Source organism: Amphibalanus amphitrite, unplaced genomic scaffold, assembly GCF_019059575.1.
Source record: "Amphibalanus amphitrite isolate SeventyFive unplaced genomic scaffold, NRLGWU_Aamphi_draft 000584F_arrow, whole genome shotgun sequence".
NCBI classification, from domain to species: domain Eukaryota; kingdom Metazoa; phylum Arthropoda; class Thecostraca; order Balanomorpha; family Balanidae; genus Amphibalanus; species Amphibalanus amphitrite.
Window position 1 is genome coordinate 142,828 of NW_024882078.1, and position 14,755 is coordinate 157,582.

Below are 14,755 nucleotides of genomic sequence, written 5' to 3' on the forward strand. Positions count from 1 at the left end.
TAAGTTTGACGAGAGAAATAATTTTCGGACTGGCGACAGCAGGCTGCTCCCCTGCCTGGCATTAAACTCCTTCTTTATTGCAATCAGTTAATGGTGCATTCATACTGTCGTGATACAATAGCTACACCATTATTCTATTTGCGCCCCCATGGCGCAATTGCCATGGGCGCAATTAGAATTGAGGTACTTTTTAATAAAAGCGTAGAAGTTATCATAAATATGCTGAAGGAAGTTTACTGTTTAAGTGAAATATAATGAAAAAATGGGCTTTCTTTCTAAATATCACTCTGGAAATCACACACGTATCACAGATTTTTATAGCCAACGGTTCAAAATACTGCAAAAAAAGCTAAGAAAACGCCGTAATATCTTTGATGGCGAAACTGAGCCCTGCTGATTGGCTTCGTCAGAGAGCTTGGGCCATAAAATGAACTATCAGGTGGTGAAAATATTGTTTTCGAACACAAAATTATAAACATGCCATCGAATTCGTGAGAATGTTGGTGGGCGCAATTGGTTAGGAGGGCGCAATACACCCACTTTCCCCTAATTAGTCATTTCTAGGTCAGGTCAAAGGTCACGTCACCAGAGGTCATCAAAGGTAAAATGTTGCATATATCAACATTTCTCGAAAACCGGCCCTTACCTCGAGGACCAATAGAGCTACATCGTCGCGGAAAAGTGCATTCAATTGCTCTTTTAGCGGTCTTTCTGAAATAAGCCCTCACATTTGGCTTAACCCTCGCCCCTAGTGGTGTTTTTCCAGCCGCGAACTTATAGAAGGGGTCCGTTGGACCCTCCCCCCCGCCGTTTCGCCCCTGATCGAGCTAGAGCTTCGCGGAAAAGACGAGCGTGTTGCCCGTGACAAGAGGAAGCTGATGATACCCAATTGTAAGGTCCTAGGTCATCGGTTGACCTTCCAGGTCAGGTCAATGACCCAAAAGTCGGGAAAATCGGGACCTGTTAGAACGTCATGAAGGGTGGCTGCTATGGGTTTTTTTGGGGTGCTGATCACGAATATAATGTTATTTACGATCATAGATGATGTCTTCATACATTTAGGCCAGGTCGGGTCAGGTCAGGTCAACCAGTAAGGGTTTTGCCGGGTATTTGCAGTAGGTGGCAACCGCCTCTGACAGCTTTGTAACATGTTACGAAGGCACCAAAGCTACATAGTAAATGTTCAAATGGTTGCTAGATTCGAATTCAGCTCCAAAAACTAGCCTAGAAACATGTAAAACTCGAAAAAGTGAACTAAGGTCATTAAAGGTCAATGACCTTACCTGACCTTCTGGTGACCTTGACATCCACCCTAATGCATGGGAGCAACATAATATCCCATGTTTGAACGCTTTAAACCAAGAAAAGACTGCAAACCCGCGGCTAATGCGAGCCGACATACGCTGAATCGCGATTCCGGTCAAACATGGTCTCGAAAGAAGGTCACAGGTCAAATATGATTAAGGTCAGGGTCATGAAATTTTCAGGTTAACTGTAAAAGTAGTTATCGCGAAAGCACTGAAAGTTTCGTTGCGATCGGCCGCTTTTTACGCGAATTACTCGCGAAAAACCAAGGGTTCCGTTCGAAGATTCAGGCCTCGTCGCGCTAGAATGGCATATCGGCCCACTGTGCGGCGCCGGGCTGAGGTTTGAACCCCCCTCCCGACCCCTATAACTTGGCTACTGGGCCACGTAGCGACACGCGGTAAGCGGCATTCGAAAGAGTGTCAAAAACTACTTGGGTTAGTTGGTTAACCGTACTTTGGTTAGGTCAAGTCTAATGTCAAATATCAGGTGACCAGAGGTCATCAAAGGTGAAATGTTGTCTGTTTCAACATTCATTGACAAACTGGCGATAACTCGGGGAAGAATAGAACTACAGCACCGCGAAAAAAGCGCATTCGATTGCTCTTCAACGTTCCTATAAAGTCCTCAGACTTGACCTAACATCAACGGCTTAACCTCCAGAGCACAACTATGTAGTTTAACCCGTGACGGGCCGGGGAGGGTTGGAGTGGACAGTGGACCCCCCTCCGCCCCTCTACTGAGCTGTTTTAATGAAGAACCTTTTTACTGTAATAATTATTGACTCACGAAAGTTATGACATTGTTTTTTCAGTACTGTGCTCCTCTCGTCGAGATGCGTCGAATGAACTATAATTTGACATTCAAATGTCATTTGGGAAATTTGAGCTCATGTCCAGGTCATGACCTGACTGGTAAAGGTCACGTTGCATATCAGTCGATTTGTATCGTCAAACTGATATCATCTAAGGTGTTTTCATCGCTCAGGTATGTCGCATGTCTCTATCAGAAGTTATTGAAAAAAACTGATGGAGGCCTTCCATGACCTGACATGACCTCAAGGACATAACGAGGGGTCGTGGGTGGCAATTTTCCGATTAAGTGTTTCATTTTTAATTGTTTTATGATGTATAAATTCGTTAACTTTGACATTTGTCTACCTAAAAAAAGAGGCATGCATGCCCTGATATTCTCCCATTTCCTTATACCTAATGGAAGGGTCGCAAAATTGTCCTTACCTTTGGTCAAAGACATAGCAATTTCGAGACTTACATTTTATATATACAGTTACACACTGTTTGTCTTATCAATCGCTGAAGTTATAAAGGGATCGTTCAGTCGGTGTATCTATGGTGAGCATTTGCCTGTTCCGTAGCTCAGTTGGTAGAGCACCGGACGCCCCGCATTGTCTTCGCTTGCGTTTTGTCCGCCGGCCGATCCGGAGAGAAAGTTACCGAGTGAAGGTCATTCAAATTTCAAAAACTCAATGAAAATGTCACTGGGGTCACGAAAATATTTGAGTAGGTAGGTATACCATTCATTAACTTGGGGGGGGGGGATGAACGTATCGTTACAAATCAATACGCTGTTCATTACGCGAGTAACTAATGAATAAAAAATGTATGACTTCATCCTTACTCCACCCGCTCTCCCTCTCCATAAAAAGAGAGTTAATTGTGTTGCATTTTATTTCGATGCAGAAAAATAGAGGCGTCAAAGGATATGGCCGAATATCAGCGACCCTTGCTGTGTAAGCAATGGGGCTTGCAATGGGGTATGACAAGTGGGGGTAATGGCCCCGTCCAGCGCCCATAAAGTGGGCACCACTCGTGCGACCTGCCGACCACTGTTCTAGAGCCATAAAACACCGTGAATGTTTTAAGCTTGACGATACGGATCGACTGGTATGCAACATGTTTTATTTATGGCGAGTTAATGAACTTGACCTCAGGTAAAATTTTTAAATCAATTTTTGTAAAGTCAAATTATAGTTCATTTGTCGCATTATGACACGAGAAATACTAGTTATATCCCGGAAAAATAGACGTAATACCGCTGAGCTTAGGTAGGTTGAATCTGAAATCATTACTTAGAAAGAGTTATAAAAGAACCGTCGAACGTGTCTTTTTTGTCATTAAATATCAGTAGGTATGGCGCCCCCCTCAGATGCCAAGTGCCGCCCCTATGAGTGCAAAATGCCGCCCCTAAATGTGATTGCCGACCCAGTGAAAATCCCTTAAAATACGCCCTGCAGATCTCTGACGCCACTGTAGTGTTAGGAACCGTGGGAGTTTTTTACGGTGAAATATGGTGCTGGCGTCGTGAGTTAGGCTTAAGATGGATAAATTCGATTATTCTTGTGAATAAAGGCATTGGTAATGTATTTGAATGACCTGTAAAGATTGAAGGGAAAATGGTAAAAGAAACGTGGCGATTTGGTAGCATTTGGTATCGTTACTTTCAGCTGATTGTAAACATACGCAAGCGAAGGCGGCGAGTTCCGGCGCGTTCCTGTGGCCCCCCGGGTGGCCTCTCCCGTGAAAATAAAAATTTAAACAGGGGGTGAGGGGTTATTCGGCTTGCTTTTCTTGTGCGTTACTGAATAATAATCGTTTGTCATACCCTTGGCTAGGGTACCAAGCTTTCGTTGCAAGATGGGGGAATATTTCCAATTGTCTCTTTTGGTGTGCGTATTGATCGCCCAGTTCAGTATTTCTGTTTCTTTCTATTTACCTGGCCTGGCACCTGTCAATTATTGTGAAAAGGAAAGGGAGAGTGATCGCTGCAAGGTAAGTTGATGCCTAACGGGTAACTTGTGAGAACTCTGAAACAATTTCAATTATTGTGAAATGTGTGTTGTCGTTGTCGAGTATAGTGTTGAAATATCTCTTATTTGTAAAATTGCTGTTTAGGGTCTCATTCATATTCAACTTTTGAGACAGTCTGATTTCGCTGTTCATGATATAGTTCCTGGAAATGATGAGCATTTATGACAGGTTAAATTATTATGTAAAGAACAAACCAATCAGTAGCTAGGTACGTACCTCTAAATTGAAATGCTTTTGCAATTATTAAAAAAGATACACAAAGCTTTTGGTTCATGGCATCTTGATGATCAAGGTTCCATCGAGCTTGATTAACATTGAGTACCTACCTACCTATGGTTTTCAACTTTCCTGCTCAAACATCCACCGATACCCATCCAGTAACTTTTAAAACTCAATATTTGTTTAATGCGTAATGGACCTAAAATTACCACTGTAGTTTCTGCACCCTAAAGCCTAATGAACAAATAAGTTGTTTTATATTTGAGATAGGTTGAACTCCTTTTCACTTAATATAAATCAAAGATGTCTGCCTATTTATTTAGTTCAATTCAATTAGTGGAATGGCATTGTTGATAAATTGGTGAAATTCAAGTGTGATATTTGTGTTATCATTTCACATGATGACAAATTTAATCATAACTAAAGACATAATTCATTTTATCATTTTTGTATTTTGTGATTTATGAGATAAACCATTCCATCAAATTGAAATAGTACTCAATTGTGTTGCTTACCTACAGCTTCTTTCATAGTTCATTGATACTAAAGATTCATTGCTTAAGGCAGCACCTATCATGAAGAGGTGTTCCTTTTTTCTGCTCCCAAATTGATGACGATCCCAATGTCAGTCAATCAATCAAGCTGCAGGAGTAGTGTTCTGTCTCTCTATCAAGTTAACAATGTTGACATGATGTGAAAATTTAAAATTTTGCTTGGTTGCTGCCATTTACAGCCCTGCTTGCTCTGAACTTATGCTGATATTGAAGAGTACTAGCTACCACTCTATAGCTGTGACTATGGTGGTACTTAAGTGAATGACCCAGCGACCCTCGGTACCGTTCATGACCGCGTGGCGGTGGACTGTTCCACTAGCGGCGGTTCTGGCCGACCGGGTCGCGTGGGGACTGGGGACCGTTACGGACGCCGACCGACCGACGGTCCGGTCAATAGATGGCGCTGATATCGCACAGCGGACCACAGGGACCGGGAACCACGGGCCATGCTGATGCACGAACGAGTGGCTAAGCTGCCATTTAGAGCAACACATTGACGCCAAGATATTTGTATGTCGGGAATTCGTCGGGAATGTGTTGAAATGTATCAAGCTAAATATCTCATGCTTCTATACTGTGAGCTCCTCGCCGTTGGTCGCCATTATCGCTGAATGCGTACATTAATGAATGAACTGACCGCCAACAGCTGATGTGTGAACCGACGTGCGCAGATGTGTATATCCCGATGGTGACGGCGCTCGTTTTTCTCCGTTTCAGTCTCAGATCCCGGTGTTTGTGAACCGGCTAACGTCGCTGGAGTCGGTGATACCGTACGACTACAGCCAGTGAGTAGTCACCGAGCCGATCGCTTGCGGCTGTACCGTCCCCTGTCCACCCCTATCCTCCGCTATCATATCCCGTCCGGTCGTTCCAAATCGCCCAACGGCCGACCAGCGATAGTGTTATCGGTCTCAATGAACGGTCCGTCTATTTACCGTGTGGGTACACAGTAAATACGATAACTGAAGAACGCTGGAGCCGTCGTAGTTAATGCGCTGATTGTGTAATGTTTGTATTGCACGATGTATTGGCTTTACGACCATTGTGCTATCTTTTCATGCAAGAGTATAGTATCGCATGCCCATAAGAAGAAGAGATGTTAAAGTGAAAATATTATGAATCTACTACTATATAATGTTGCGGCCAAGCTTGACAGGACTTATTTTCTGACGGTGACTTCTTTTTATGTTGCCTCAACATAGCATATCACAACCCTCTCCCCTGCCATTCCACATGATCCGACCCTAGCCACTGCTCCGCTGACACGAGTTACTGCCTGTGCCGCCAGTTTCGACTTTTGCAGCCCGCAGTCGGAGGCAGCGCCGCCCCCGGTCGAGAACCTGGGCCAGGTGGTGTTCGGACAGCGCATCCAGTCCTCCCCCTATGAGGTAAGCTAGGCCTAGCTTGTCATACATGTATCCAATTGTCGCCCAATGTGGGCCTTTGCAGTACATGCATACAGTGTTCACTGTTCAGCCTACGAGGTAGGTGGGGTCTTGGTATACGCGTCCTGTCGCTACATTATGAGATGTGCCGGGCCTTTGTCAGACCCACGCCCGGTTGTCGCCCTGTAAGGTATGTAGGGCCTTGGCCACACCACAGGTGCGCGATGACCCTGATAGGAGTAAGGTGCCCGCCCGGACCTTTGGATATTGACTTGACAGAATATTACTGCTCTCTCCCCCCAGCTCGCAGTGTCCCTTTGTCCTTCTGACCCGACCTTTGTGTCTCCCGCTCACAGTTCCAGTTCGAGCCCACCGGCAAAACGTCCCAGACATGTGTCAAGGTCTGCGAGAAGACGTACAATCCCAAGCAGGCGAACAACAAGCTGGCCAACCTGAAGAGGGCCATCTTCCTCGACTACCAGCACCACTTCATTGTCGGTGAGCCGCCGGGCTGAGCCGTGCCAGTCGGGTTTCACTGTTCACTGTAATGCCGGGAATAGGGGATTCAAAAAGTTTTGATCGTCTCCGAGTGCACCTGGCTGCGCTAGACGCCCTCCTGGTCCCCTTTCTTTCACCAGAAGATCTGTAGTACGATAACGACATCTATTCTTCTGCCGCAAAATACTCAACGTGAGCTGGTGTCGTCGGGTGGTGCTACATTACTGACGTGGGTTCCCTGCACCACAGACAACATGCCGGTGACGCTCTGCTACATGACGGACATCGGAGAGCGCAGCTGCAATAACGGCTTCCCGGTCGGCTGCTACGTGGACCCGCAGGGCCGGCCCAAGCCCTCCTGCTATCTGGGCGTGAGTGATACCGGGGCGACTTGGTGATGTGTCTGGGTCTGTTGTAGTTAGCTGGGCCGCCCTGATGTCTGGGCGGTATAGCAGATGTTTCAAAAGACATGCTATCACGTGAAGGTAACAGTCGTTTGATGGCGATTACCACAGCTGCTGCGGTCACGGCACTGTGAAACTCAAATCGTCACTCTAATAGCCCGGTTCAGAACGACTTATGTGGAAATTGTCGTCCATACCAGCGGGCGTTGTCTTCGGTTGTCTACTGATACCGCTACGGCTGCTAACCTGCAGATATTTGCGCTCTCAGAGGTGACTGACTTTCAGTTCCTGGATGCTGAGTCATAGTTTGACGTGGTGTCAATACGTGAGTGGTCCGCAGAATTGTGTTTGTCATGGATAGCGCTCCGCCGCTGACCTCTGTTTTGCCCTCCGGCAGAGTAACCTGGCCCAGAAGCCGGGTGTGCACTACCTGTTCAACCACCTGGACTTCAACATCACCTACCACAGCGGCTACAAGGAGGCCTGGGGCACCTCCTTCCAGGGAGATGGTACGAACCGTGAGAGTCTGTTGCAGGGTGATGCTGAGATGAAATTATCACGGGATCTGAGGAGATTTGACGGGAGGGACAGGGGAGATTGTCTCAGCGATCTCAGCTATGTCTTTGATTTGCCATTGATTTTTGACAGTCGATATGGCTGATGTATTTCCCCTATAGTCTGGTTTCCGTTGGAATGGATGACGAGCAGCTGCACAGGTGCTATAGAAACGTATTTCATCCGTCCAAGCCGTCATTTTATTCGGCATTTTACGAGGCAGGATGTCATATAACCTTCCCCGTCCCTCCGTCCCGCTGCGCGTGCGGCCTTGTGACCGCACCCCGTGCCGTCGTTCCCAGGCGGGCGGATCATCCGCGTGGAGGTGACGCCGCGCTCGATCGCGCACAAGGCCGGCGAACCGCCGCACTGCGAGGCCGGCCAGGCGCCCATGGAGATTTCCTCGGACGCCGCTCAGATCAATGTCATCTACACGTACTCGCTCACCTTTCACGTGAGTCTGCGGGAACTGACGGGGAGAAGGGGCGGAAACGGGATGAAGAGGGAAGTAACTCGTATTTACTTGCTAGTTTCCACTTGAGTCGAGCTGCAGCCGGTGGTAAGTTCATGTGAAGGGGTTTGATGTTCTAAAATCTGAGCGGTTTCGGCTGGGATGTTGTGTGGATGAAATATTTATTTTGGTGTTTGTCTTATCCATGGCAAACAGAGATGGTTTACTTTCTAATGTGCTATTTCCACCTGGCATAATCATCAGGCATTTACAATCTCATGGTCCAGAGTGCATCTGTCACCGTGTGACCTCTTGTGATATCTGAACTGCGACTCCATATGACCGACAGGAGACACACGATGTGAAGTGGTCGTCGCGGTGGGACTACTTGCTGGACTCGCTGCCCAACGCCAACATCCAGTGGTTCTCCATCCTCAACTCGCTGGTCATCGTGCTGTTCCTCTCGGGCATGGTAGCCATGATCCTCCTGAGAACGCTACACAAGGACATCGCCCGCTACAACCAGGTCAGACCTCGGACTGCAGGACCTTCATGGTTGGGCTGTGTTGGAAGTGGAAGGGACAGGATGTCCTCACGCACCCCAGCTGGGACTTGGAAAATGGACAGTGGCCTGACCCGTCCCGGTCGTCCCGCTCTGATCTACTTCTCTGATTGAGTCCGGTGATAACGCTTAGAAAGAAGTCTTACTTATTAGCCCCGACCCGACCTGTGCTGCCCTCAGATTGAGTCTTAAAATATGACCCGGGAGTAAGTCTAACCTGACCTGACCGTTCGCCCTGACTCTCCTCCTCCCCCCCCCCCCCAGCTCGAGTAGACACGGCACACGCAGGAGTTTGGCTGACCTGACCTGACCTGCCCCCCCCCCCCCTCAGATCGAGTCTGGTGACGACACGCAGGAGGAGTTTGGCTGGAAGCTGGTGCACGGGGACGTGTTCCGTCCGCCGCGCCACGGTATGCTGCTGTCCGTGTTTGTCGGCTCCGGCGTGCAGGTGCTCTCGATGCTGCTCATCACACTAGGTGGGTACTCGCGGCGTGCAGGTGCTCTCGATGCTGCTCATCACACTAGGTGGGTACTCGCGGCGTGCAGGTGCTCTCGATGCTGCTCATTACGCTAGGTGGGTACTCGCGGCGTGCAGGTGCTCTCGATGCTGCTCATTACGCTAGGTGGGTAACGAGGCGTACAGGTGCTCTCGATGCTGCTCATTACGCTAGGTGGGTAACGAGGCGTACAGGTGCTCTCGATGCTGCTCATTACGCTAGGTGGGTAACGAGGCGTGCAGGTGCTCTCGATGCTGCTCATCACACTAGGTGGGTCACGGGGCGTGCGGGTGCTCTCGATGCAGCTGCTCATCACACTAGGTGGGTCACTCAGCGGGGGAGCGGCGAGTTAGAGCTGCGGGATCGCACGGGGTTGGTCAGTGGGGCGTAGCGGCGGGTTAGAGCTGCGGGGTTGCAGAAGAACGTGGATAAGGACTGGGCCGTGATCTTTCGGCCGCGGTTGCGATTTTGGGGCAGGAAGGGGGGGGGGGGTCAGGCTAGATGCTGCAGGCCCGATGTTAAGTACTCGACTTTGTCGTCGTTCATGGCCTGCCACCATTGATGATTTCGACGGAGCCAGTCACTCACCCTGCGTGTCGGGCCGGTCGGGGTGGGGCCGGCTGGGCATGACAATTACATTGTAAGTTACGACAGACATGGGCATCGGTTCATACTGCTAGTCATGTTACAACCGGGCCTAACTTCCGGCTCCGCCGATATCACTTTCCGAATTTCTGTTTGTTTGATGATGCGTGCCCTCCCCTGGTAGGATACGTATTTCCATGACTTGAAATGGTGATGATGTCGTGATCATGTCATCCCGTTGATCGGAATAATTTGGGTGATATTTGGTAAGCATAACAATTATCGGATTCAACGTTTCGGGCCTTGACCGTGTTCAATTCTTTTATCTTCCCAATTCACATTCTATCTTGTTTTCCACTGACGAGGGCACTTTGTTGTCGAAACGTCTGGTCTTATTTACACTGTCTTTGTATTGTCATTGTCTGTGAGAAAAACAAAATGTCTAACTCTTCTAATCTAATTCGTATTTATTCCCGTAAAGTCTGTGCACACTCCACAGGTGTTTGCCATGCCCCGCAACCCCGGTGTGTAACCGTTACCTGTCTGCCGGCAGTGTTTGCCTGCCTCGGGTTCCTGTCGCCGGCCAACCGGGGCTCGCTGATGACCTGCGGCCTGGTGCTGTACGTGTGTCTGGGCACGCCTGCCGGATACGTGGCGGCGCGCATCTACAAGTCGTTCGGCGGAGAGAAGTGGGGACTGAACGTGCTGCTCACCTCGACACTCTGCCCGGGGTACGGTACAGCCGCCGGGCTGACAGTAGCCCGTAGTGCCACTGCAGGCTGTCCCCGCAGAACCGCTGTGGTACCGCTTGTTAGTTGATGCTTGGTCATGCAGCAGCGGATCGAGACTTTTTGAAACTGTGAATGCGTCAGCTTTTGTGCTGTATTTTCACTATTATGATAATCACGCACTCTAGTATAAATTTTGTCATAATGCTGCCTCGTTCTGCTAGCTCTTGTTTTCAATTTGCTCTACTGACGTACTTGACCTTCCCGGCTTGGTGACGCTCCCTCTCTGTCCCCAGTATCGTGTTCATCATCACGCTGCTGCTGAATTTCGTGCTGTGGGCGCACGGCTCCTCGGCCGCCCTGCCCTTCCTCACCATTCTGGCGCTGATCGGACTGTGGTTCGGCGTCTCCGTGCCGCTCACATTCGTCGGCGCCTACTTTGGATTCCGCAAACGGGTACTCGAACACCCGGTGAGTGGTGGAAAGGGAAGGGAGAGTCTGCGGGGGACGTCGATTCTACCTCGGTGGGAGGGAAGGGAGGAGCGGGAGGGAAGTGTAGGAGCGCTGGCCGATGACGAGGGTGGTAGCTACGGTTGGTTGTTGGCAGTTATGATGTATCTAGAAGGGTTGTAGGCTCTTTGGACTTGGTGATTTCTTGGATATCCGTAATTTAAGCGTATTCCGTGTGGACGTCTTTTGAAGTGTATCATTACCTTGCTACTTTTATGTGACAGTCGAATTACACTCCTGGTTGAGTGTAATGCGACCTTGGCTTGTTATGTGGTTTAGCCAATGGCTCAATCGGATGAGTGCCATCGTAATGCCTGTGACTGACGTGATGCCGCCTGCCTTTACCGACGCTCCCGCCGCCTGACTCGGTCCGCCTCTGTGTGCCCTCAGGTGCGCACGAACCAGATCCCTCGTCAGATTCCGGAGCAGAGCATCTACACGCGTCCGCTGCCCTGCGTGCTGATGGGCGGCATCCTGCCCTTCGGCTGCATCTTCGTCCAGCTCTTCTTCATCCTCAGCTCCATCTGGTGGGTTTGGGGTGGTCACACGTCTAGGTCATGTAGACGTCTGGTTTCTGGGCTGCATGTGGTATGATGCATCAGTAGAAATGAGTGATTGTGTCAATATGCATTGCAGTGATTAGAATCGAGTTATACTCGTACAGTCAGTTAAGCTCTCGACATTATCCGTCTGTCTCGACCACTGTGGTCTGACCATGCGCTGCGTCCCGGTGCGGCAGGTCCAGCCAGATGTACTACATGTTCGGCTTCCTGTTCCTCGTGTTTGTCATCCTGGTGATCACGTGCTCCGAGACCACCGTGCTGCTCTGCTACTTCCATCTCTGCGCTGAGGTGAGTGCCGTCCCTTGCCAGTCGGGCGCTGCTGACTGGCGCACACATGCTGGGGATTGAGGATTCAGGATAGAGTGGCAAGTTTTAGTAGACACGGGGATCGGTGCCTATTAACTAAACGTATGATTTTACCGTTTCTGCGATCTTTTTACGACATACATCTGGGGTATATGTTCAGAATATATGCCATAAAAGGTCTTGCAGTTAAATAACATAGGTAATACTAGTATCATAATAGCTTTCCTGTCGGGATTGTTGTGAAGCCGCTACACAACTGTGGCTCACACCGCCGTTAGCCCGTAATTGCCGTCACGTCTCCCGCCGCCACGCCGCGTTGCCTTAATTGTTGTCCCGTGACACTGTCTACTGTGACGCCGTTACGACTGTGACGCCGTTACGTCTCGCCGCCGGCAGGACTACCACTGGTGGTGGCGCAGCTTCCTCACCTCAGGCTTCACGGCCTTCTACCTGTTCTGCTACTGCTGCCACTACTTCGCCACCAAGCTGAGCATCAGCGACCCGACGTCGGTGTTCCTCTACTTCGGCTACACCACCATCATGGTGTTCCTCTTCTTCATCATGACAGGTGAGACTGACGACTGGACGGGCGGGGAGGGGAGCGTCCCGCCCGACGGGTGTAGTGAGGGTGGGTGCGGCTGGACGGGTGGGTTTCAGTCATGGGTCCCTGTGCTAGTGCGTACCATTGTTTATTTTAGCGACCGGAAAAACAGAACAGCCGTGGGACATTCATTACTTGGGACCGTCATTACTCATAGTCATGGGTCTTGCATTGATTTATTGATGATTTAAACATGTTCGTTAACTGTCGCCCGTGCGGACAGGAACGCTGGGATTCCTCGCCTGTTTCTGGTTCGTTCGCAAGATCTACAGCGTCGTCAAGGTGGACTGACGCGTCTGCGGCAAACACGGCGCACCGGCGGCGCGGTGACGCCCATTCCGACGCAGCAGCAGCGACCGCCGCTCGGCCACCGGAGCGGCGGCCCTAATTTATTCAAATTCGTGTGTCTTGTGTCGGAAGGACGGTCGTGTGGCGGCCGTCTCGGTGGCGCGGCTCTCTACTCCCGAGAGCGGCTCGAGAGACGTCCCGCGTGGTGTGCCTTTCGGCTCGCCGGCGGCCGGGAAGCGAGAGTGAAGCTGTTACGATATCCCCGCACTGGAGAGCACCGACTGAGTCCCGGACTGATATGAGAGGGAAGGGGCAGCACGAAGGGTGGTACGATTGTACGGCTGGTTGTGAGGGGACATGTGTCGGCGCCGGCGACTACCGCCAGTGATTTGGCTTCAGTGGTTTGTCTTTTGTTACGACTTACGACCTAGCCTGGGTTTGACACGCCTTCTCTTGTTCTGCGACAATATCTTTAGGGGGATTGGCGTATCTTGGACTTGCTTTTCGGTCATCGCATGTCAGCGTTCCACGTAAGCCATACCTTTGTCGAATTTCATGTTATCTGCACCATAATCAACAAGCCAGGTGGAATGACGAGCGGTTGGAGATATTGCGAACGGGCATATTATGGATGACAGACTAATTCACGGACCGGGACGGACTGAGTGAATGGCCGACGGACTGATAAGTGGACGACCTGAAGGCGTGACCTACAGAGACTGACTGACTGACTGACTGACTGACTGACTGACTGACTGACTGACTGACTGACTGACTGACTGACTCACTGACTGACTGACTGACTGATAACCTGAAAGCCTGACGTACTGAGACTGACCGCCGACGGGCTGGCGGAGTGACTGACTGATGGACAGCTACGCTATCAGACCGACTGGGAGCCGCCCTGGCCGTAGTCTGTCCCTCGGCTGAACAGTAGCTGATTGGATACGACAGTGGACTCTGCACGACGATACACACCGATCACAGAGTGGGGGTGGCGACGGACCGCTCTGTCACTCGGCCTGGACAGACGCGGATAGGAGGGGCAGCGGTCCGCACAGTGCAGCCGGGCGGGCTGGACGGAGCGGTCGCGGCGAGGCTATGTTGTGTGCGCTGGCCGCTGGGCACTGTTTGTGATCGTTGGGCACATTGGGGTGTTGGCTGCGCGCCTCGGGCATTTTTGGACTGCCAGTAACCCTCGGGGCGGCGCGGCGGCGGCCGCCGTCCAGGCGTGGTGTGGTTCACTTCACTGTGGAAATTATCGTGGATAGCTGCTGTTTTAATAAAGCAAATTATCGATTACTCGTAGTGCGCTCTTCTCGGCATGTGTCAACTACTCAAGATTTGTTAGCGCGAGTAGGTTTAGTCTTTGTTGATGGGTGATTGATTTTGTTTAAGTTATCTTATTTCGTGATGCGTACGATTTTAAGAAATATATTATTATAAAATAATCGCTGTGTGGCCAGAGGTTCGGGATTCTTCAGAGCTTAGCGCTGCCAATGTGAGGTCGACGGGGGGCTTCTGCTTACAATTGGAACCCTGCTCTAAGAGTGGAGCTCCTCAGTGTACTGATCTTATTAGCACGTGTGTGTCTGCCTCGTGATACGCATAAACGAAGAGTCGACGTGAGTGTGCCGTGGGCCCACGCACCAGAGGCCACGCCCTCTGGTGGCTGGTGGTGATATTTGGCGAGCGGGAAACCCGCGATGTGTCCCTAACTTTCAGCCTTCAGGAGCAGTGCGAGTGTGCGAGGTAGAGGGCTCGGCTACCATGTTAGAGACTAAATTGATTAGGATCCTGCTTATTTTGTCGGGCGAGGCCCTTTTGCTCTAATGAGACCACTGCAGGGCCGTTTAGGATGCTAGGAATCAGGGGCAGGCATTGGTCCGGGCGGCCACCCTGCTGCGCCGCCGAAG

At 50.3% G+C, this 14,755-nt stretch overlaps 1 protein-coding gene across 1 annotated transcript; it reads left to right on the forward strand.

Annotated features, from left to right (window-relative positions):
• The first annotated feature begins 3,775 nt into the window (after positions 1-3,775).
• Positions 3,776-14,290, forward strand: LOC122394319 (transmembrane 9 superfamily member 2-like). Its single transcript, XM_043391107.1, has 15 exons — positions 3,776-4,094; positions 5,624-5,691; positions 6,195-6,294; positions 6,648-6,789; positions 7,039-7,160; positions 7,591-7,702; positions 8,051-8,202; positions 8,549-8,725; positions 9,093-9,237; positions 10,397-10,574; positions 10,868-11,042; positions 11,472-11,608; positions 11,821-11,932; positions 12,347-12,518; positions 12,775-14,290. Exons 1-15 carry the CDS (start codon positions 3,960-3,962, stop codon positions 12,840-12,842), a joined length of 1,995 nt encoding a protein of 664 aa, XP_043247042.1. The 5' UTR covers positions 3,776-3,959; the 3' UTR covers positions 12,843-14,290.
• The last annotated feature ends 465 nt before the right edge of the window (positions 14,291-14,755 follow it).